Source organism: Microtus pennsylvanicus, chromosome 4 (assembly GCF_037038515.1).
Source record: "Microtus pennsylvanicus isolate mMicPen1 chromosome 4, mMicPen1.hap1, whole genome shotgun sequence".
NCBI lineage: Eukaryota > Metazoa > Chordata > Mammalia > Rodentia > Cricetidae > Microtus > Microtus pennsylvanicus.
Window position 1 is genome coordinate 50991321 of NC_134582.1, and position 25955 is coordinate 51017275.

General features: G+C 36.4%; 1 protein-coding gene across 3 annotated transcripts in view; it reads left to right on the top strand.

Annotated features, from left to right (window-relative positions):
- Rit2 (Ras like without CAAX 2) overlaps positions 1 to 25955 on the top strand; it is a 278580-nt gene that overhangs the window by 73260 nt on the left and 179365 nt on the right. For all 3 annotated transcript variants that reach the window (XM_075969089.1, XM_075969088.1, XM_075969091.1), the window contains exon 3: positions 19066 to 19139. In XM_075969089.1, coding sequence (XP_075825204.1) covers positions 19066 to 19139 — 74 coding nt within the window. The remainder of the gene's footprint in view (positions 1 to 19065; positions 19140 to 25955) is intronic.

Genomic DNA, 25955 nt, shown 5'->3' on the forward strand with positions numbered 1-25955 from the left:
CCTTTGAATATTCAAGAAGCATACAGAACTCCAAACAGACTGGATCAAAGAAAAACATCCCCTCGCCATATAATAATCAAAACACAAAATATTCAGGTTAAAGAAAGAATATTAAGAGCTGCAAAGGAAAAAGGGCAAGTAACTTATAAAGGTAAACCGATCAGACTTACACCTGACTTCTCTATGGAAACCATGAAAGCCAGAAGGTCCTGGATAGAGGTACTGTAGAAACTAAGAGACGATGGATGCAAACCCAAACTACTATACCCAGCCATTTCTACACTTTCTTCAAGCTATTCTCCTCTGGTGTCCACCACTAATTATTTAAGAGACATTACCATGTTCAAATCAAAATGACATTCACTAGTCATATCTTATTGAGATCCTACGGGTAGTCAAGAATGCTGATCATGTCCCTATGGTAAGAAGTGCTGCTTCATATGTCACAAACACCAATTTACTGTTTTTTTTTCAGTTATTTTTTTTCATTATTTTCAGGCCTCTGTGATGCTCTTGAGGTTCTGTGCCTTTTCTGGACAGTACATCTAAGCATCCTTGAAGCATATATTGAGGACATTTTTTCACTCTGATACTACCTTCAATCTTGACTACCATCATTTCTCTCTCTTCCTCTCTTGGGGTAGTAAAGACTACACCCCTTTCATGTTAAGTAAGCACTCATCCACTTAACTATATCCTTAACGCCTATCACCATACATTTTCTTGCCACAGATAAGACTATGGCCCCAGTTTTTGTAACTTATGTATGTTAAAATAGCTGTCAGATTACTTTTTTTACTTCTACACTTACACTCTACAACCGATTTGAAATTTATATTTGGATGTCTGAAACAACTTTCTTTTTTTTCAGTTAATTTCAAAACTTGAACCTACCAGATTCTTCTCTTGTACTATGTTTTACCTGCATACATTTCTTACCTGTCCATCTGGAAATTCAAATCCCAAAGCTAGTCATTATTTTCAACTTCCGTTTTCTCTACAGTCATTTCATCTTTGACTTACTGTTGTGTGCCTTTTCCCGTAGAGACCAAAACAAATGTCTAAGACTCCAGATAGGTTACCAAAGATATGATTCCAATCATGTCTAACTTAGTGAACCAGTTTGTTAGAGTCGCTTACAGGGCTGTAGCTCAGGTGCCATTTAGAGGGTCACTAAGGGTTCCTACATCACAAAAATTCCATACCATGGGTATAGACTCATAGATCCTACATTGGTGAAGAGTCCCACACAAATTTCAGACATTTTGAAGACTCAAAGACTATCAGATTGGTAGTGATTATAACCTTGGTGAAGAACCTTATAATTCTTGTGGTTTTCATGTGTTTTTGAACCTTGTAACTTTAATTAAGTTCCTGGGTCTTGTTATGCTTAATTTATTTTTGTAGTCTTAAAAACCTTTTCTCCTTTTGGGTGGGGATGCTTCATTTCAGAGGATATAGCCATAAACACCTGTTTATTCTACTTCCTAAACATTCTTCAGATACATTTTCAATTCATAGCTGCAACAGAGCAGTTCTCGTAGAGGTACCTTCATATAATGACACTCCTGAGACTATATATATCTCAGCATCACAGAAGAATCTTCATAATTAAGGACCATCATCATACCTGTGTTATCCATACTTTAAAAAGAGTTATATTATGAAGAACACAGTTTTAAACATGCTTTGACTAATATATATGTATATATCGTATGCATGGGTGCATGCACATACACACATATCATATCATGTACATTGGTTTTTAAAGATGGGTTTTCTCTGGTACTCTTAGGTCTCCTGGAACTCACTCTACAGCCCAGGCTGGCCTTGAAGTCAGAGATCCACTTGCTCTGCCTCTCGAGTGCTGGGATTAAATGCATATGCCATCATTTCCCAGCTTTTCTACATGTTTAAAATCTACTAATACATACAGTAAGTGTTTGTGAAATTTACCAGAACTCTCATATGTACATGCAAAGTTTATAATTTTTGTGTTTTAATAGCATTGTACTATACAGTTTAATAAACATTTTGTTATCTGCATATATGATGTCCAGTTGAGTTTCTTCCATTCAATCAAAACATATTCCATATCCATGGATTAATCCATCCATATCATTTTAAAAACCTGCTAGAATATTTAGATTTCTAGAAAAAAGGCATTTTTTTCCTCTTTATCACTCTTTGTATTTTTATCTTTGTTCATATTCTTTTCTTTTAGGTATTGACAGTGAGAGTCTCCTCCCCCCAGGAGATTATTGTTTTAAAATACTTGTTTAATTTTAATTATTTCCAAACATTTGAGAAAGAGTCCCACACCTTAAAAAATGTTTCCAGAGACCTTTTGAGAGTTCAGATAGAGTCAGTGTTTATTAACACACGTGTGCGTGTGTATGTGTGTGTATGTGTGTGTATAGGTGTGTGTGTGTGCATGTCACACCCTCCTCTCAGTCACTTTTCATTGCTCTAAGTTGCTCAATAACTTCTTGTTAATTAGGAGGAAAATATTTTTTCTGCTAATTATACTTGGGCTTCTCTTTTTTAAAGTATTAATTTCACTGACACTTGTTCCTTTTCTCTCTATGTAAACACAGGTTTTATTAAATTCAAGTCCTTTTGCCCAGTAATGGTCTTCTGTAAGATGTCTTTTGATTGCGAAGTCTGTCTTTATGCTTCATGTCCATTCTATCTAGCTCAACCTTCTGCTCAATATTAGGAGCGCACACTTAAGCTTCCACAGCTAGGTCTGCGTTCCTGAGAGAAGGATCCACAGAAATGGCTTCTGGATTCTGAGCAATCCTGTCTTTCCTTTTTTTATAAGTACACAATTCTTATTTGATCTAGGTATAAATAAAGTAATTTTAATGAGTTTGTCTGTAGGTAAAAGCCCAACATCCTCTCTGCTGGTAATCAGAAACCACAAAGGCAATAAAAAGATCCTGGTATCATATATAACAGTAAACGACATTAGGACAATGAAGATTAACGAGAATTTTTTAATCGTCACGAACATACAGTCCTTGCAGATAACTGTGTCACACACTGAAAAGGAGACCACTGCGTGTGAACTTCCATAACACTTTGTCAGCAGGCTTCCCCTTGAAATGAGCATTTCTATGTAGTTATCATTGCAGTGATGGCACAGCCATTAAAACTCAACTCGACACATGCAGGTAGCACATGAAGGAAATGATGATCCAAGAAAATTTAATTTTTGGAAAAATAACATGATTTAAGGGGTGGGTGTGGACAAAATTCTCTGGAAGTAAATCATATGTGCAAAGTTTCAAAATGACTTTCAGTTAAATGGAGGTAGGATTTGGTGACAGACATTTGAAAGATTGGTATTCTAGAAAATATTAGATAAACATGCAGCTTCTTCATGAGAAGACTTATTTTCTTCTCCAAATTATTTGTTTAAATGTATCACTTTGGTGGTCTTTGGGTATCAAAGTTACTTAAGCGACAAAATGTACTTATTTGCAGGAAGCAAAATCAGGTGTTATATATAATAAGCACTGACTTAAATCATACATGGGGTGGGTTTGATGAGTTTTTGAAAAGTATTGCTAAGAATTAACTTGACCTTTTTTATCATATAATTCAGTTCTTGCTTTTTTTATGTTTGAACAAATACACGGAGCTTATATTTAGAGGTACTGGTGGAAAGGGCATGAGAAACAAAGCCAACACAATGGATGTAAATGAAACCTGAAAGCCAGGGATCACAGGAGTACAGATGCCATCATTTGTATTTCTGCAAATTTAACTGAAATATGAAAATTATTATTTTTTAAATCCTCAGATGTGTAATATATAAATCTTTAAGAATAAATGATCTCAGCTATAATTCTAAACAAGGCAGTTCTATTACAATAAATTTAAGTTAAGAATGCAGCTCTGAAGACTTCACATATAGAAATTGCATTTACCATTTGAAAAATACTGTGGTTTTGATTTATAGGAGCTGAAAAATGCATGCAGCATCGGAAAGTTACAGGGTATTTTCTCAGTGTTCTCTAAGCCAATAAACTTAAAACAAATCATTTTGACCTTTGCACAAGGAAGCTCTGGCCGCTGTGATTTATACCCTTAGGTCACCATACCTGCAAAGACAAACGAGGTGAGCATGACAGATGCTGCCTTTTGATATTAACCCCTTCCACAGTCTGGAAGGTACAGACAAGCTCTTTTCATGATGCTGTTTTAGGGTTATGGGCTGAGTTAAACATAGCTGAAGGAACTGTAATGACCCACTCAGTAATCTTAGGAATACCAAAAAGATATTCCAACAATTTATGTCTTGTCATTTGAAATGTATTCAGTCTTTTAATATTTAAATAATAAAACATTGATGTTCTTTTCTAAAACAAGAAAATAAAACACATGTGAAATCAGTACCACCTCTTAAATACTGCAAGAAAATGCCCTGTTTAGTATTTTTGTTTTTTAATTTCAGAAGGCAAAACCTAACAGGACCAAACGCCGTTATCTTTTTCATCCCTGTTTCCGTCACTGTGAGTTGTATCTTAAGAATAGCCATTGTTGGGAGGACAATTATACTTCCATATTTCTCATCAAATTATTCTGTTGAGCATCAGAGAGCCTATTTATTTATTTATTTATTTATTTATTTATTTATTTCCTTTTTCTGGTACTGAACACTAACCTTGAACACATTTTGTTAACCTAGGTTTCCACTGAACTGGCAAACATATTGCTACAGCCTTCTAAGTTGTGGAACATAGGCACGGAAAAACTTTAGAATTCAATTATCTTGCTTATTTCTTCCATTTTATTCTCATAAAACTCATCTATGGCCATATGATAGTGTATATAAAATGTGTGAAGATGGCCACATTGTAAATTAAAAAGTCCCAATTTCATCAAGTAAACTGGTTGCTTTCTACAATTTAATTTGACCTAAGATGTTCAATGACTATTTTTTGTTTGCGAAATAATAATACAGACTGATGTATCCATTAGAAATATTTTCTATTTTAAAAAGAAACTTAGTTTTATTTTTAATAATTCATAATTATTAATAACTAGAACCCGAAAAATTTTTGACAATGAAATAAAATAACACAATTAAGAAAAAAATAAAGCCCCTTAAATTGAGATAGGTATGTCAGAAAGACATAGAACAACATTTTTATATCAAGGCTGGATGTTCAATAAGTTCTATTTTGCAAAGTTTAATTAAACTGCAAGAAGTAAAATACAATGTTGAATAATCCATACCCCCTTCTTCATTAAAAAGCCAATTTTACACTCATTCATTCTCATAAAAGATTGCTACCTAATTCAAGTTCTAAAACACAACCTCATTATTTGAAGAACTTCCTTACAGAATTTATAGCGTTTCTTCGAGGATTTGAGATGAAGTCTGTGAAGAGCAAATACTGCATGTGATAAACATGGAACAGTCAATAGCTGAAACCCTGGTTTATGCAATGAAGGAAAATGCTTGCTGATTCACATTTTAACAATTAATTATACTCACTGATGGAAAACAATTTCCAAATTGCAGTGGATGTGATTGTTTTCTGGAACAAATGAACAAGTCTAATTTATACTGTGTACACCACTTGGCAGTAGCTGGCATTGTTAATTGAGTCTGGTGGCTGAAATAAGGGAAGTACAACAGAGGTGATAAAACTGGACGTTCTCCAAGACACTCATTAACCACGTGACTAATCTGAAAATGAATGCATTATGTAAATTATAGGTTAAAGAGGCTCCCTGGTTTGGAGAGATACCAGCCTTTGAAATTCTGTGCAGTCTAAACACTGAACCGTGTGGGGGCCTGGGATGTGTCAATGTCACGCTTTAATTGGAATATGGTAGTGGGTGGAGCATGCTTTAGAATTAAACATAAATTTCCATAAGATTTGGTGTGATTAAAATGACATCCAATGATGCAGAAAAGCACTTCTGAAATTGTCTTTAATAAGACCATGGAAATATTAAATCTGTTCCATGAAGGGAGGATGGATTGTAAAAATATTCAAGTCGCCTTGTTTCTCTAAACGCCATCATGGAACAGTTTTACCTAAAACTTCCCCTTTACTACTTCAGTGGTATTGACACTGGAGGGGTTTATCTCTGCGAGGGAAGCCTGCTTCTTTCTAAACTTTAACAGAAGGAATTAGAGTCTCAGCACCAATTCTGCTTTGTCTTAAATGACTCACTCAGCTTTGGTCAGGTCTACTAACTGAAAACCACACCCGAAGTTTTATTTTTCTTTCTTCTTTAAAATAAGGATGCATTTAAAAAAATAAATATTTGTGACTGGTTTAGATACACTCCATCTACCTTTTCCGTGTTGGAAATGTTTAGGTATAAACATTGGAATGTTTTAGGTTTATTTACATTAACTTAAGTTTATTCACGGGCATTCCTAATTGATAAATTGATTTCTATCTCATATTTTGGAATAAACGCAGATTTTATAAAATATCACTTTGAAGAACCTTTGGAGTGGTAGCAGGTGCCACATTGCCTATCAGTAATTAATGATTTGGATGTTAATCAAGTATCTTATTTGACGTGTGGCACACTTTAGAAAGGCAAGCATGGTTCTTCATGTATTTAACCAATTAGGAAAGGAGTTTATAAATATGGGAGACTCTCCTGTTTTTTTTTTCACTCCTAGAGGGAGTAATACTGATGCTACTTGATCAAATCTGATGGATTGCTACATGAATCCTCATTCCACAGGGAACCTCTCACAGCATGCTCTAAAGGGAAGTTGAACATTCCGCCTGAGGGGAGGAGGGCGCGGGGAGAATGTGAGCTCCTTGAGACTTGGAAGTAAACCTCAAAAGGTTCAAAAAGTCTCTGGAATTGAATAGATGCATTAGGCCCTTGCCTCTCCAAGTTTACCACAGAGATCAGGACTGCTGAGAGACACTCTTAGACCACCAGCTCAGCCGCCTAGAAGAGGTTCAGAGCTGCTGAGCTTCCCAGAAGACAGACTAATGAAGCTGCTTAAGAGTCAGGCCTTGTTTTTTGGGTTTTGTGAGCTCCTGTCATGGCTGTGGCAGGCTGTGTTGATGCAGCTGTCTTTGTCATTGCAGCCCGTGCATGTGGCCATCATCCAATATTCCTGTAAGCAACCCCAATACATTTACTGGTTGACCACATTAGACTTTGATGGTGTCCTTACTTTGATCTGTTGTCTTTCCTTCATTGGGGATGGATGAATGTTTGTTTATGACCTCTGGAACAGATTCATGTACAACCCTTCATGAAATATTTATACAGGTCCATCTTAATTTTCACAGCTCATAGATATGTCAGATGTTCTCAGAGGTGTTATTCTGAACTGTATGTTTGTTTAATATTAAATAGTCAATATTTATTTTCTCTCTTTGCTTAACTATTTATTATTGTTTACTGAAAATAATATTAGATAATCAAAAACTTTAATGATTCCATAGAAGCAAAAAACTTTGTTATATAGTCACCAGTCAATAAACAGCAGAATCTTCCTTGTTGCCCCAAATTACCTGCACAATGTCCACCAACAAGCAACTCTTGTTATATATTTTTTTTCTAAAATTACATTCTAGTTCCTTCTCCACCTTCTTTATTCATGTGTGCACATGTTTAGGCACAACTCTAATCTATGCAGTTTCTCATAATGCTTGGGGGTGTCTATTGTGTACCTTACTATACTAGTGGACACTTGGAATTTCCTCCCAAGCTGTAGTTTGATCTAGCGATTAAGTTAAAATCATATTTGATATCTTATGAAAAGGTAAATTTATAAATCATATTGTATATTAGATCCAAAGACAATGTTGACAGCTATTAATAACCATTAGTAGATATAAAATGTTGACACTCCAACACCTATGATTTCTGTATTTCTTATTGTATGGAATACTTTATAAAGTAAAATATTCTGTTAAATGTTGTTTATTTAGTGATTCATTTTATGCATAAATGTCATGAGTTTTTTTAATCAGTTACCAGTTTTCAAAAGGGAAAGCTGATTTTTCTAATCTTTGCAAACATGATCAATCTTATTCTGTCATCACTAAGTTACTGGTTTAAAATATTTGACTGTTTTATTTCCTTCCCCTCACTTTCCTTAGTATAGTCCTACTGCACATTGTTTACAAATGGCTTGTTTAAAAATTGTCTTTGAGTTCTTTGAACATGATTCCATCAGTTATCAATTGCTTTCTCCTGGTTTAATGTGCAGTGTAACCTTGGTCCATCATATTAATTTCCCACTCCAGAACTAAGCATAGCATTTCCATAAAAGTCCTGCTTGATGTTATTGTAAGACACATGATTTAAGATCATTTGTAATAATAGGTTTAGCTAAAACATAGTTCCCCTTTGTAAATGTAACTCATTGGTATTTTAGAGCTTCCTTCTCTGTCATGCATTTGTTTTGGGTTCTGCAAGTCTTAAAGCATCATTTCTTATATGAAACCTCTCTACAATATTATTTGTTTTTATTTGTATATATTTATTAATTTTTTTATATTGTGGTATATGGGGTGTGTGTGTGTGTGTGTGTGTGTGTGTGTGTGTGTGTGTGTGTAATTAGGTGACTGTAGAAACCAGAGAATCATATTGGGGTATATTTCTCAATTGTTCTCAACTTAATATTTTGGGGCCAGGTTTCGTTCACTAATTGACTAAACTAGCCAGCCTGTGAGTTCAGGGCTCTACCCATCTGTGTCCTCCGGCACTTGAGTAACAGACATATGTTACATGTTTGGTTTTTATGTGGGGGTTAGGGATATGAACTTTTTTTTTCTAGAATTACATGCTTGTAGGTAAGAATTCACCCATTGAGACATATACCTATAATATTTTCTTTCTTGCTGTCTCTTCCTTCCTATTCTCCCTCCCTCCCTCCCTCCCTCCCTTCCTCTCTCTCTTTTATTTTTTTTAACATTTTATGGCATAATTTTCTACTTAAAGTTAATTTTGAGGGTACTTCTGTCTCTGTTTTCTTATCCCACTTTTTTTAATGAAAGAAACTTTAATGAACTGCATTGGATCACAAAAAATAGGAAGTGCAAAGTGTGTTGGCAGATAGCTCAGCAGCAGAGCATTGAACCTAAAACGTACAAGTCACAAATTTCGAGCCCCAGCACAGCCAGAACCAACCAACCAAGCAACCAACCAAAATAAATGTGAGCATTCTTTCAATAAACCATGAAGGAGCACTTGCCAACTTCTGTAAGATATGTTTTCTTCCAACATAGTATTTGTATTAATTATTTGGGCATTTTGTGCAATACATTCTGATCACATTTACTTCCCATTCCTCCCAGGTCCACCCTCCCACCTTTGTGTCCCTTCACCCCCCTCCCCCCCAAATAACAGTCCAGACCGGTAGTTAATGAGGAGAGCCCTTAAAAACTGTGATAAGGATGCTGAAGTATAGCTATTCCCAGCAGATGGCTTCTGGTGGGGGTGAGGGGCAGGTGTGCGTGGGGGAAGAACTCAGTTTTCTCTAAAGGTCGCTGGAAGTTCGCTCCAATGAGTATATAGGCAACACAAATTGGTCTTCTTCCACTTTTATCTGAACCTTGTTTTGTGTGTTCCCTGTGAACCACCCACTGTTAATTCAATCTCTCGAGCTCCTTCTCTTTAGGTTGGGCAAGTTTTCTTCTATGACTTTGTTAAATAGATTTTCTGTGCTTTTGAGTTTAACTTCTTCTCCTTCTTCTATACCTATTATTCTTAGCTTTGGTCTTTTCATGGTGTCCCATATTTCCTGGATATTTTGTGTTAAGCTTTTGTTAAATTTAACGCTTTTTTTCTTTGACTGATGAGTCTATTTCCTCGATTGTATCTTCAGCGCTTGAGATTCTCTTTTCCATCTCTTGTATTGTGCAGTTTATGCTTGCATTTCTAATTTTCTGATCGTTTTCTCATGATTTCTGTCTATAATTCCCTCATTTTGTGTTTTCTTTTGTCTCTATTTTAGTTTTCAACTAAAATAGAATAGTTTCTTTAATATGTTTGATTGTCTTTTCTGGGTTTTCTTTTTTTTTTTCTTTCTTTCTTTTTTTTTATTGATAAAAGGAGAATAAAAAAAACCAAATTTCCACCTCCCCCCAGCCTCCCATTTCCCTCCCCCTCCTCCCACCCCTCTCCCCCTCCCCCCACTCCTCTCCCCATCCCTTCTTTAAAGGATTTGTTGATGTCTTCCAATTTTTTGTTTGTCTTTTCCTTCATTTTTTGATGGATTTTCTCATTTCCTTTTTAAGTGTCTCAAAAATTTTCCTGAAGTTGTTTTCTTAGGTCATTTTTTTGTGCTTCATCTATATTTGGTTGTTCAAGTCTTGCTATTGTAGGGTCACTAGATTTTACTGGTGTCTTGTTGCTCTTTGTGGTGTCACATGTATTCTTTGTCTACTCATCTTTTCCTCTAATTGGTGTAGCTGGGGCTGTCTGTGACTCTGGTGATTAATCTTCCAAGCGCCAGTGGATCCAAGACTCAGATGGCTGCTCCTTGAGGTGCATTCAGTGCCAAGGTTCCAGTTATCCAGTTGTTCTCTCCATGTTCCTGGAGGTTGCTCAGAGCTCCCAGGGTTTGCTCTACTCCTGTGGAGTTTAGTCACAGGCCTGCTCTTGCCTAGATTGCAGGCTCAGACCTTTTTCTGTAAATGTCCCTGGTCTGGATCTGCTCCTGCAGAGGTCCCCGGCTTGGGGTTGGTCCTGCAAAGGTCTCTGGTTTTGATGTATTTCCTCAGAGGTCACAGATTCTGGTGTGTCCAGACATGCAGAACACCTGGCTCAGGCTTAGTTTCTCAGAGGTCCCAGACTCCTGTCTAGACCTGTTTCCTGCCTACTCTCTTGGAGGTCCCAGACTCATGCCCAGAACCACAGAGGTCCTCACTCAGGCCTAGTTCCTGGAGGTTCCAGACTCACTTTTGGACTGGCTGGGGTCCTGTCTCAGGTCTACTCCCTCGAAGGTCCCAGATTCATGCTTGGATCCACAGAGGTCTCTAGCTCTGGTCCACTTACTCACTGATTGCTCCTCTGTACCTGGTCTTGTGGAATTCACTGTCTCAGGTCTACTCTGGCCCAGGTCGCTGGCTTAGTCCTGGCTCCCCAAATGTTCCTGGTCTGGATCTGCTCCTGCTCCTGTGGAGTTCACCATCCCAGGCCTGCTCTGGCCCAGGTTGCTGGCTCAGTCCTTCTCCAGTGGAGTTTGCTCGCATGAACTCTCTTAATCTCTCCCCCAAACCCATTCTCAACACTTATCCCTTGAGTTCATCACCTTTTATCTCTGTAAGACTCAGAATTTCTTCCCCTCCAGCAAACAGAGCATTTCATCTGTAGGCTGAAGAGGAGAGGCCGCATCTCCAATGCTCGATAAGCGAAGATGGGTTTGACATCTTTCTAATCCAACCCCAAGGCTCTGTAAATGCTGTGCTTCATTGGCTCAAGCAGAAAAATCTTACCCCCATTTTTTTAAAATCAAAACTACTATTTTTAATTCAAATATCATTCTCATGTCCTCAGGCATTAAAGAGAAAACAAAGATAGAAAATTGTATTTGTCTCCACTGAGTGTTGTGTTACAAACTATCCATTGCCAATATCATCAGGAACCCTTATAATTCCAGTTATAACAATGCCTAAGCCATCATTATCATCCTCAAGTCTTACACATTTTTCCATATGAGTATGTATTCTTTTAATCATTAATAAAATGGTAAACACAGTATGGCAAATGGAAGAATAATCTAGAAGACTTTTACCATTTTGTCAACAATCTGTGATTTATCATGGTGGAGGAAGCCATTTAAACACTTACTAACCCTATCAATCATCTTTGCTGTCATGTTGTGTTTCTCCATTTGTCACCTGGGATTACAAGTCAAATGCCTATCTGATGTCCTTTTTCATGCATGGTTGTGATTCAAATGCCATCACACATTTCTTGGATTCATAAGACACTATTAATCATACAAATAGTTTTTCACTCTGTTGAAGGAGACTTCTAGTCTAACACCATATCTTGGGGTTTCAGTTTCTCTTTACAAATGTTAGTTCTATCTTCTGGTTCTCAATAGGATTCTCCTACAAAAAGAGAAAATAAGAAGTCTGGAAAATATAGTATTTCTAGCAGTTGTCAGAAGTCCACCTTGCCTTTTTTTGTTTATCATTTTCTTTTCCTAGCCTTTGTGTCTTCTGTGAATCTTCTTTGATGAATAATATAAATAAAGCTAAAAGCATCTAATAATGTGGTAAGATCCCTAATGAACTTTGATCCACGTACTGTTTCCTGTTCTGTTTCTGTTCCCAGATCACTTCATAATGGCTGGCAGTGTAACTGGTTTTAGAACTCACTTAACTTGCCAACTTGGACAATTGACACAGATTTCCAGTATAAACACTCTTCTGCTCTATGATAATGGAAACATCTTTTAACTGCCAGTGTATGAGTCATACACACTAAAAATAACCAATTAGCTTTCTACTTTTCTAAAATCCATATCCTCTGATTCTTTTCACTGGTGGGTGGTATGTATGTGTATGGGTATGAGTATAAAATTAAAATTATGTAAAAGAAACTTCTGCTTTCACAGTCTAAAACAACTTATGTTGTTATGAGTATTGACATTTCAAAAAATATATGCCTAAATTTTGAATATCAAATGAATATGAATTGATTGAAGTAGCAAAGGACATTGCTTTTCTATTATTTCGTACCTACAAAAATACATAACTAAGACTGTGTTAGATTTAAGGAACAGAAATTAAAAGTGAAGAATATCCTGCCTGAATTTAGCAAACAGTAAAGTTTTCTGCATAGAAAATTATAAATTATCTTTTCTTGATAGTTGAAAATAGGTCATGAAAAGAAAATGATATGTTTATCTTCTCCAGTTATAAAAAGCCTTTTCATTTATAGAGCTTGGCCAAAAGACCTAGATTCATAGTGACATAGTCATCACTCATTCAACTTCGTAAATTCTTTTCTTATGGCGAGAATAAGAAGTGCTATTCACTGGCTCACATATTAAAGGCTTGATTCCCAGGGAGTGGTACAAATCTGGGAGGCTCTAGAAACTAGGTGGGGACTAGCTGGAGGAAGGAGGTCAATGAGCTCTGACTTTGAAGGCTATATTTAGTCCCCGTTAATTGCTTTCTTAGTGTCTGGTTCCATTCTTCCACGGGGAGAAGCTACTTCTCTGGCCATCATTTCAGTGTCATGACATTCTGTCCAAACATGTGTCTCCAGGAGTCCACCCACTGAAACCTCCGAAACCATGATTAAAATAAAGCTTGCCTCATTTTAAGTTGTTTATGTCAGCCATTTTCCACAGGGATATAACTAACACACCCCTTCAGACCAATCTTTTATTTCTGTTAGGAAGTTTAGCATCAGAAATGTTGGTCCATGCCTATATTACCCACTCAGGATGAAGAAGCAGGAGAATGGCAAATTTAAGTTTCTACCCAATCTACAGAGTGATTTTTAGTATTAGTATTATTAGTATACTACCCCTGTCTCAAAACACGTTTAAAGAGAGTCCATTGATATATCTCAGTAGTACATTTTCTTAGAAGATATTCGGCACTGAGTTCAGCTCCCAATAAGAAGCAACAATAAAATACTTTGTTCATAAACAGAAAGACCTGTAAATTATTATTTTTGACCCCTCTTAAGATTTTGTTTGGAAAGCACAGTGGATTCTGAGTGCCTCCTTGCTACTGAAGGTGGAGCACTCTTGTTTTTATAAATTCTTACTTCACTACCTTCGTAGCTGGTTTTGCATAAAAGCCCAAGTTCTTGGGACTTTAGTTTTAGCTTATACCTGTACCACTTATTCCTCTGTGCTTTTTGGCTTGTTTACATATGTTGAACATCTCAGTATCTATTATAGAATGTTTCTGGACCAGTTTACATGGCCCGGCAGTTTATTAAAATGTAGATTACTAATCCAGCTCTGGACTAAACTAAGATTTGCATTTTAACAAGATCTTCAAAAAAAAAAAAAAACAACCACTACTTTTCTGGGAACGTTTTCAACACTGATTTATCTTATTATTCAAGCCACAAACACAAAACCAATAAAATAAACCATTCTTCTCTCTATGGAAATTTCATTTTTGCATCCCTTAGAGGGTCTAATAGTTCAAGAATTGTCAAGTTTCATAGAAGACAAGTATGGAATCACTTATGTAGAGTTCCTATGTGCTAAATTTAGTTTTGGTTTATATACATGGTGTTCAGTTGCTTTAACTCTGCTCAGCATCAGTACATAAAATCGCTTCATTTTCCTCATCAATTTAAGAAAGAAACTAGAAGGAAATGAATGCCCTCCCCAAATGAACACAGCTCTTCAGGATGCTGCTCCCACCCCGAATCCTTTCAGGTGTTGGTGATCATTTACCTTCTGCACCGTTTTTATTCACTGGCTACTCTGCTGCTTCTGCATCCAAGGCTGTCTGCAGTAGTTTTTGACCTTTACACTTCTATCATCCCTGACGATCATTCCATCAAGGCCACATTCTTCTTTCTCTCCTGACAGCTAAGCTTGAGCAAATGTGATCTTAGGATAAGGTGTTTGTGGTTAATAATGTATTAATATTTTACCTCACTTTTAATTTTGTTGGAAACTAAGTTGTTTATCTTAGAAGGAATTAAGCACCAGGATGGACTTTGAGGGATCATGTTATACCAGTAGAAAAATATTTGGGAATATAAAGGATATTTGAAATCCTTCCATATTCCATCCCCACAGACTATATTCATCAGCACTGTCAGAAAAGTCAGAAAGCTATCAGGACTTGAAATTGAATTGGCAGAGAAACTGGACAAAAATATGATGAATAAATAACAAATTTCTTTACATAGCAGTATATATCAGTGTCTTGTAATTCTTATATATAAATTATCAATTCAAAATCTATATGTACATATGTATGTAAATACATAATATATGTATATAAACACATATATGTAAATTCTGTGTCATATACAAATAATATATTTACAAATTTTAATTGGTCAAATTATTGAACTCATTTTTTTTCAATAAGGGTGAATAATGTTTTGTTATGATGCAAAAGAGAATAAATAATATAACAAATGAAAAATAAATGTTATGATGTCTACAGTATTATAATATGAATCATAACAGAAAAAAGCACATATACAAATGTCTACAAATATAACAGTTCCCAACCTAACAAAGAAAATACATCACTGAATACCTTGCTTACTTCTCCTGCATACAAGAAGTTTTCATCTTTTTAGTGTCTTGTCTAAACGCTTTCTATGTTCTGAATACGCACCTTTGCTGCACTGTATAACTTATACCACAACATGACTTGCAACTTCATTTTCAGATTTTACTTATACCCTTCACAGGAACTTTGTAGCCTTCTGGTGAAGACCATGGTGAAGAGTCTGCAGGTATTTGAGATTGACTATAAAATTGGTCTTCATTTCTATGTAAGAATTATGAAGAAGCAATCTGCTTTTAAGCCCACTTTGTGCTACAGAACCCCTGAAGGGCAACTTCCACAAAGATTAATAGCTTCATCTTGGCTTTGGTGAGAGAAGACTTGGCTTAGAATGGTATTACCACTAGTAGACTTCTGTACATTCCTATTACCTAGCAGAGTCCTTAAATCTATGTGGATGATGCTAGTACATTGATCCTGATATTAGTGTCAAACTGATCCAAATGCAGATTTGAACCCATGTTGTATCCTCTGGGTTTAATCAAGACAGAAGAGTTCGTACTGTCCATTTTCAAGACTTCTACTTTACATATATATGTATCATGCATGTGCACAATAAATACGCATACACACTGATGCTCTCGTATGTACAACAGACAAGATTTATGTAAGAAGACCTCCTAGAAAGGCCCCCAAATACCTTAGTTGAGCCTTTGTATTATTTATTTCCTTTTAAAAATATTAGGTAAAAAAATATTGTGTCAACAATTGCTACCATGGAGAAATGCACAGGCTCAAATTTATAGAAAAACAGTTTCAGTGAAATATTTTTAACAATATAATTAAATCAAGAAAGAAACATTCAAGTATTATAATATGTTAAAATCATGTAGTGAAAATTCAATAATATTTCTCAATTACATATTTTATGGCTTTAAATTGCCTTAATATTTACAACTAACATATTTTTAAGTTACTTATATAAATACAAATTACTCTGGGAAAGAATTAAAAGGTTTTCCCGAATACTTCATGCATTTTAAAATATCCAAATATCCAAAAATATATTTGGTGATTGTTGAAAATACATCTTGTTAATCCTCTGTGATTTTTCTGCTTGGTAAATATGCATTTGAATATGTGCAAACAGAAATAGCAGACAAGGTTTTTGATTCATATAGTTTGGCTAAAAATTCACAGCATAGTGTATCTTGAATGTGAATTGTGCTTTTTTGTTTCCAGTGTACTATGACATGTGCTCCCCTGTAGAACCATGTAAGAAGTCTTGTTCTTTATGTACAGCTATCTACACTTTACAAACAAGGTAGATGGCTGACCAACCCAGTCTACATAAAGTGTGATGGATTAAAAACTTAAATATAAGCCTTTATTGTTTTAGTGTATAAAATTCTGCTGCAGGAGCAGAGTGAAGAACAGATACTCTGGTCTCATGTTAAATACCTGCAGGTTGAGATGAATTTTAAGGTGGTTGGTGCCTCCATGAATGCAGTCCTATTGTGCTTTTCTGTTTAAAGAATGTAGCATGCAGCTGTGATCATTTCTTCCTGAAGAAGCTTTGTGTACTTTTAGCCTTTTGCTTGGGAAGATAAATGAGCTCACTTCAGGGTAGGCACTATAGGCAGATGGTTGAAATTCAGGAAAGTGTTTCTATGCATTCAACGAAGTGTTTCTGACAGTCTGTTTCTGCATGGGTAGCCTCAAAGGGAGTGGATGAATGGGAACTGAAAGAAAGATTGTTTATGGAGAGGAAATGAAAGGGATTAGCCTCTATTCAGGCCAGAAAGGTGACCCAGATTTCTCATACTAGAATGTATACATGGATGGATGTATCTAAAAAAACAGAGAAAAAAGTCTTGGCTCCCCGGCCCGATTTTAGTTCCCAGCTGGTTTACATCTATTATTTTTGAAGAGGTTTTTCTGATCTCGAAAGGGGCTCTTTTTTAATGTGAGTCCCACGTGCTGCCTTGTCACAGCATCAGATGGTCACACAGAAGGCCCCAGCCTTGGTTACTCAGCTCCCCAACCTCTGCAGGCTGCTTCCCGGGCCTTTGCATTTAAATAAGCAAGCATGCGATCTGAGGCTCACTTGTAATCCTCACTTCGAGTAACTGTTTCTCTGTTAGGAAACTAAAAATTAATTCTTTGTACCACACAAACAAAAACAAAACAAACAAAAAACCCTGTGATCCCACAGATACTCTCTTTATAAAGTGGCTGAAAAAAAAGAATAATAGGATAAAAAACCTTATAATTCCTATGATTGTGCACTATTAAGTGTTCTTTGGGTTCTGTCTGTGTGATTCTTTGTCTATGCACATCATACACATGTGTGGACATGTGCATGTGTGTCTTCTATCTCCCTGGGCAAACAAGCATTTAGTTTGTTGGAGGTTTTCAACACTGCTCATCAGAAAAAAACATCTCCTATGGTTGATCAGTATTACCTTTTGAATAAAGATATTTTAAAATAATTCATTTGTCCAGTTGTGGTTTAAAATCGGCAGCCTGATACTTATCGATGTCTCCTAAGTGATGCTCTAAACACTTTCTGGCAATGGATCTGTCAGCATCTTCTTTACAATATAAACAGTGAACAGGGCAAAATAAGACCTTCGGGAATCCATGAGCTCAAGGTCCCAGAATTGCAGATGACCTTAACCCACTGTTACACTTCATCAGGCTGTAATCTGTTGTGGTAGGTTAAATGCAATAAGAACATACATGGATATAAATAAAGGAAAACATTCAGAGGCTTGTCCAGGGCTTCAGACCCAGGCAAACATGTTAGTTATCGTTATTCAGTGATTCATAGACATGCATACACAGTATCTCCTGTACTGAAAATGTAGTACTTTCCCATCTTCCTTCTCTCAGGAAATATCAAAGCAATCTCTTCAACTGTGAATATTAGAAATATAAAGGTTTCTATAATTTAGTGGCCTGTGCAAGAATGAATTTCCAAATCCAGTATCATGATGTTTCTCCATGTAAGCTTTTGCTTTTTGTTTGTTTGTTTAGACATATTTATTTTATTTTTATGTATAGAATGTTTTGCTTGCATGTATGTATGTGCACCAGGTGTGTGCCTGAAGCCTACAGAAGTCAGAAGAGGATATCAGATCTCCTGAAACTGGAGTTATATACAGTTGGTTGTGAGCCATCATGTGAGTGCTGGAAAAAAAAACTTGGAAGAAAAAAGGCTCTTAACCTCCGAACTACTGAAGGAAGAAAGAACTGCTTGTTGGTTCCTGCTGCCCAGAACCAAAATAATCACACAGAAACTGTATTATTTAAATCACTACTTGGCCAATTAGCTCTAGCTTATTATTGGCTAACTCTTACATATTAATCTAATCCATCTCTATCAATCTGAGTATTGTCACATGGCTGTGGCTTACTGGCCTGTCTGTCTACATGGCTTCTCTCTAACTCTGCCTTTCTTTCTCCCAGCATTCAATTTAGTTTTCCCTGCCTAGCTCTATTCCCTGCGCAGGCTCAAGACAGTTTCTTTATTAATCAATGGTATTCACAACACACAGGGGGAATCCCACATCAAACTACCTCTCTTGCCCTGCCTGGCTTGTCACTCCTGACATAGATCAGATAGGCCTCAAACTCACAGAGCCCCACCTGTCTCTCTCTCTCCAGGGCTGGGATCAGAGGTATGTGTCACCACACCTAGCATTCTAAGACATTTATAGATTTCACTACCAACTCTGTTATATTCTTTGCTTTCTTCATCTATTATTTAAATAACTTATCAGTAACTTAGAGTGTCTTTTTACAAAATTTCAAATTCAACCCCAGATTTTCCTGTGGAAAACTCATAAGCGAAACTTTGTCTTATGTTTTTCAGAAGATGCTTACAAAACCCAGGTGAGGATTGACAATGAGCCTGCTTACTTAGACATCTTGGACACTGCTGGTCAGGTAGGTGATGTTTTATTTTTAATAATACTTGTTTTATTTTTGAAAGTATAATATAATTACATTATTTCCCCTTCCTTTTTCTCTCTTCAGCACCTCCCAAGCAACCCTTCCCAACTCTCTCTCCCATTCCTTTCCTTTAATTATTGTTTACATCATATGTTTAATAAATCTGACCAATATCAGATAAGTTTGTGTTTAGTTTCTTGCACACTGACTGTAAAATAGATGACTTCAATGCTTCAAACAGAAGAAATTAGCAATATCAATAGTATATTAAAGATGAAAAATAATTGATTTGAAAAGGTAAATCACATTTAAAACTCCTCTTGATAGTCTAAGTATAAAATTACACATTCAATTACTGCATTGCTAATGAAATTATAAAATCAAGGAAATAGCTTCTTATTTTTACTCAAAAGTAGAAATTCTGTTTGAAAGCAGGAAAGGGAGGAGTGTAAATGATGCACCAATGAGTATAATTCTCAAAAAATGAAACAGGAACAAAATAAACAGAATAAAAGTACTCTAGAATAATTATAAGAAGAAATATGAAGAAATACATCTCTGATATACATGTCAAATGTCTTGCTGAGTAGGATGGTGAATGCTTGATTTAACTTTATACTTTACAGATGATTGTTAAAATAAACCTGTGTATTAAGAGCCAGGTACAATCCATAAAAATTGAAAATAAGCAGAGTAATGAGAGAAGTCTACACAAGAAGGTTTTAATGCACAAAAAGAAAAAGGCCTGAAAGATAAGGGAAGAAACCCATGTGCATAGTATGTAAGCAAACCAGAAATCACAGTGAATCGAAATACATATTCTTGTGCTGGCACAGGTGGCAACCATCAGTGGTTTATTAAATAAAAGCCAGTCTCACCCATATTTATTGAGAAGGTATGGAGTGAAGCAGAACTTGGGGGCAGTCCACTTGTCTAGAGTGGAAGTGACCCATGTCCCCCATACACAAAAGGGAAAATGAGCTAAACCTTGCAACCTCGTCAGAGGATAGATTTCATTTCAAAGCAGTTTTAGCTGCAAAAGTGACATTTTGTAGTAGTAAAAAAGCAAACACCTTTAAAATTCTATTTTTAATATTAAGGCCAAATGGTGAGCCAAATTTAAAGAGAACATTATAAAATCATAAAAATTCTAGATTACAACAGAAGTCATTAGGGTTGAGACTCTGTTGTGGACACAGGGTTTTTTCTTTCCATTATTTTTGAACTTAAAGATTCAAAATTTGCATATACAAGTTACAGAGTTACATTTGATCCCAGCATCAATAAATAATAAAGTTTAAATTTTCATCTCTTTTGTATAGCTGCTTCTGAATGACTGTAGATATTAGGGTGTTGATGGTGAGCAATACACTAGAATTGACAATCAATTTCTATATTATGAATTGTATGCTAACCAACCCATTTATTTCTAGGGACTTTGAACAATGAACTAATGGAGAAATTTCTAACGACTTTGGGGACATTAAATTGGAAATTTATCTCAATTATTCAAAATGACATTCTTATATAGGACAAAGTACGCTAATTTCCAGAACTGGAAGCCTAACTGGAGAAAAACAGAGTAGGCTAAATTCCAGTCAAAGAAATTAGACATTTTAAAATATAATTATCTTCAACCACCCAAATAGTTATTTTGATAAGTCAACTCAACAGAACTGAAAATTTCGATTAGAAATGTGTTTTACAGAATGTGAAGCCCTTCATTTGTTGAATGAAAAGGTTGGTTCTCTTCTCCACTGGTCATAGGTTTGGTCATGTTATCACAGATAATGTTGTTTTATTGGAGGGTCAGTTTGTTCGTGGACTTTCTAGCACTGTTCTGCTAGTTCCCCAAGAGAAGAGCATGTTTTAGATGACCTCTGGTCTACAAAAGAGAAGGAATCAGGGAGTGGACCTAAATTCATGAGCAATGGGAATCAGATCCAGCTTCACCCAGATCTGTTCCCATTGGTACACAGATTGGTGAACTAGAAAATCATAGCATTATTGCTTCAGACTTTGTTATATGTTGCTATTATGCAGCTGATCAGTATGATGTATTAATGGAGTATGTTTTCTTCAGTATAGATGGAGGTAGAGCATAGTACCAATCTGGGGGCCAAGTATTAAGCAATGAAACATACCGAGACTCTGAAAATACTGAGAAACCTGGGGGTATACAATTCAGTAGAAAAGGATGTTAAATCTATATGCCACTACATACTTGTCAAGCCAGGTATTAACTGTATCCAAACATAGTCAGGAGTACATAATGCTAAGCAGATGGTGATATGTTAGCTTTTACACTATTATTAAACCTGCTCACACAGGAGGTGGTCTATGCAGCTGATTTAACAGAAATTATATCTCTGTAGGGGACATGTGAAAACACTCCTGAAGTATCTTAATAATGATACATTGCTTGATTTAGATAATATTAATTTCCATATAGGTGGAAATTTATTAATTGTACAATAAACGTGGAGGGGAGATAGAAAAACTGTTATTAATGTCATTACCTAGAATTCGAGGATCATGGTATGCAAGCAGGTGAAGTGGCTGTCCTCTTAGAGGCAACACTGAAAGCCATGTCCAGCCTGGTTTGTGTTCATATCTGCAGAGGACAAATGGAACAATCCCTTTTCCACCTGCTGCAAGTCTTACGGCGGGCATGATGACAAAACACACAGACTAACAAGAGAGGTCTAATATGTTCAATTAACCCAGATCTTATGTACATAAAAGTTTCACAGAATGAAGATATGTCTGCATTTTCAGGTAAACTTTGAATTCTTATGCTTAGATTTGTTTACAAATGGACAGCTGTGTCAAAAATGGCTGGGCACAAAGAGGGTAGAACTTACACAGAGGTAAAGACACTAGGCTTGCTTGTTTATATTCCTTCTCGGCTCTTCCTGCCGTATTTCTTTCTCATGTGTCATGTATAGGTCTTCAAATGGTAGTGGGCCGGGTGGATGAGATGGCTCAGTAGGCAAAGGTGCAGAAGAACCCTCATAGTGGAAGGAAAGCTCAAACAATCATGTTACCCCAAAGTCTGTGCCACAGCACACGTACCTCCTCCAAGTAAATGAAGAAGAAAGTGTAATAGAATGCTTTTTAGTAGGAGAGTAGGCAAGAGAAGATCAAACAAACTGTTGTATTCCTGTAGTTTTGGAAATTTCCAAGATGTCGTGCTTGGGCATAGCATTCCCTAGTCATCATTTCATGCTGTTCAGATAGTCTGCAAACTCCGTAGAAATTCGCAAGTTAGCCTGTTCCTCCAGGGTTTGAATTAATATTTTAGCGTTCAATTCTCCCATAATGCTCATTTATGTATATTTATCTTCTCCCCATTTTAGGGTTTATATTTCCAAAAGTAGCTAGCCAATGCACAACTCTAATGACTGGAAGGAGTTTTCTAGCAGCAAATTGAAACATTCTTGTCTATAGCTTTATACTGGCTCTAGGTGCATCTCCTGAAAAAATCTATTATGTATTTTGTAAATGTGGTGTTTGAGGCTCAGGGAGGATAAGAGCTTTGTCAGGGTTGTGTACTAATTTGAAGGTGACTTCAGAGTCAGACAAGAACACAAATTCTTTCATTTTATTTCTTTTATAAAATACCACAGTGTATATCAAGAACTTCATAAACAAAAAATGCAGGAGGTAATAAAAGGGTGTTGGTTCTCAAACACCCTGAGATTAGGGGCAGTGGGGACGACACATCAACAAAGGCAGCCAATTGTGAGAAAGACTACAGTGGATTTATACAAGGCTTGCTAATAGACTTCCCGAGATACCTACAATGCCTCGATCAAGACCAGGAGAGGGTGCTGGACGGTGGTGGCGCACGCCTTTAATCCCAGCACTCGGGAGGCAGAGGCAGGTGGATCTCTGTGAGTTTGAGGCCAGCCTGGGCTACAAGAGCTAGTTCCAGGACAGGAACCAAAGACTATGGAGAAACCCTGTTTCGAAAATTCAAAAAAAAAAAAAAAGACCAGGAGAGGGACACATGGCTTCAAAGGAAATCTAATTAAATATGCACATCAAGCTTAATTTAACTATAAATGTATTGAATCATGTTCATCCTTATAAGAAATAATGAAAATAGTTCTCTAATACTTTTGATACCTTAATATTTATTAATATGCTGTTAAATGAAACAAGAGATGGGAATGGCCACACAGGTGGCTACTGCAGGGGCTCTATCAGGGCAGAGTGAAAGGATATGCAGATTTATCTGGTTTGCTCCCACTAGCTCTGCAGTCAAAGAGGGCCTCAAACCAATGTGAAGTTGCCCCTCTGAGAAACAAAAGAACTAGACTGGATCTCTGAGGTGCCGTCCAGATTTCAAGCTCTGTCATTTTCTAAATTACTACTGGCTTGGTTGGTGCATAATTCCTCTATTAAAGTTTTAATTGCCAGTTCAGTTCTGACCTTCATGTACTTGTGGCCAATCCTCACAGAGAGGATTTAGGGCATGGCCTTTTCCCTGAGAATCATCTCACTCTACAAAATGTTGTGGATTCTTTCGTGATTGGTAAATGGAATTTGAGCTAGAAGTGCCCCAAAGTAGACATAAAGTTCCCAGATGGCCACGATTCCCCCTTATGTCCCGAGGTCATGAAGGGCCCCTTCAGTTGAGTCTTCTTGTGTGTTAATAGTTCTGACCACCTTGCTGAGTAGTTCTCTCATAGTCGATATAATTTCCCACGAGAAACACAAAGCTCAAGGAGGTAGGCTTTTGTGAATTTAAGCACTCTCTCAAACAAGGACAGTGGTAGCTTTCACTCTGAGTGGATGCTGTCAAAGCCATGTGGGATGTGCTGGTTCCTTGATTCTCTTCCATGTAATTAGGATTCTTAGCTCCCCGCCCCCAACATTTCAGCAGTGGGTTTCTAAAGTAAAATAGTTTGACAATTTAAGTTTAGAACAAGAGGATATATAAGATTAAATACTGCCCCAGAAAATTAGAAGCTTGAATGTGGCTCAGTGGTAGAGTTCTTGCGCATCATCTCTTGCATCCTGAGATAAATCCAAACCACACTAGAAAACAAAACAAAACACAACCAAAAATATAAAATTGTTTAAGAGTGTAGCAATGTGTTTTAAGTGCTTGTATTTCTATAGTTGGTCAGGTGCCATACTAAAATTTACAGATAACACCACAAGGGCATCACAAGGGAAGCCACAGAAACAACTTATCTGGTCTCATAGGAACTCATAGAGTCTGAACCGACAGCCAGGGAGCCTGCATGGAACCAGCATAGGCCCTCTACATATGTGTGACCATTGTATAGCTTTTCTACTTGTGACTTGTGGGATCCCTGGCAGTGGGAGCAAGAACTGCCCCTTGTATATTTTGGCTGGGTTTTAGGAACCTATTCCTCATGGGCAGTAGCTTTGCCCAGCCTTAATACAAAGGAAGAAGCCTAGTCCTACCTCGAATTGCTATGCTATGCTTTGTTGATACTCATGGGAGGACAGCTCCTTTCTGAACAGAAACATAGGAGGAATAGATTGAGGGGTGAGGGGGCAGAGGGGAGGAGAGGAGAGCAAATGGGAGGCAAGGAGGGTGGAGAAACTGTGGTAGAGATGTAAAATAAGTGAATAAATTTAATTAACAAAAAGGAAAAGAACTTTCAAAAACATAATCAAGATTTACATGAACTGCTAAAAAAATTATGAGTTTTTTTTAAAAGTAAACTTTTTTTTATCCAGGGATAAAATCACTTACATTATTAATTATAAAAGATCTGAAAAATGACTATGATTTTTGTGAGTAGTATGCTTTATTAATGTGATTATTTGGGCTCTAATATATTTGCAACGTTAGATTTTTGCATACTGAGATTAAAAATTAAATTTAAAAAAACCCTCTGAATTTCTTGGCCTTGAAGGACTTACACTTTTATTTTTGTATGTTAAGAAGGAATTAGACCCAAAATTGAAGGAAGAAATATTTCATTGCATATTTTAATCCTTTCATCTCTTTTTTATATTTAATTTCATTATGAAATCCTTATTTAAATATGAGTTATTTGGTGTATAATATGCAGAACATTAATATTTATGTATTTATCATGTGCCTCTTTGCTGATATTTGACAATTTTCAACATCAAACCAGGCAAATTAAAAAAAAAAACCATGATTTGTAGTTTGCATAGACTCTTAAGTAGAATGATGACTGTGAATTCATTTGTGTGTGTGCTGGGGATGGAGCTCAAGGTCTCTTCTACACTAAACAAGCACTTCACCAAGCAACGTACCCAGCCCTTGTTGAAACTCTTTTATGCAAACTTTCAATAGAAATGTCTGATAATTAAAATTTTTCATAATTCACTCATAATTCATGTCTCAGACTCCAGATAGAAACTACTATGAAACAATCACTTCAGTATTCTACTGTGGAGAGCAATGCCAAACTGGGTTTAGTAGTTAGTGTTCGGGCACTGTGCATGGAATTGCTATTGAGAGAGGCTCTTACACAAACACTTTAGGCAACAGAGAAACATTTCTGAGTTAATAGTCATGTAAATGGTTATAACTGTGCTTACTAGAATGCTGAAGATGCCTTAGAGACACATATTTTAGTCTTCACAGTTTACAAATACAGCACATTATAACTCAGAAGTGACTTAATCGAGATCTAGTGTCTAGTAACTGACAGGGCTTGGAGATTTTCACTTTTTGTTCATCAGCTATACCTGGAGTCCTGTGGGAATGTATCTAATTGCCTTCTCTGAAAGCAGTCTTTCAAATGAATGATACCAGGATATCTGAAAGTGGCAAGTCCTTCAATTTGTTTT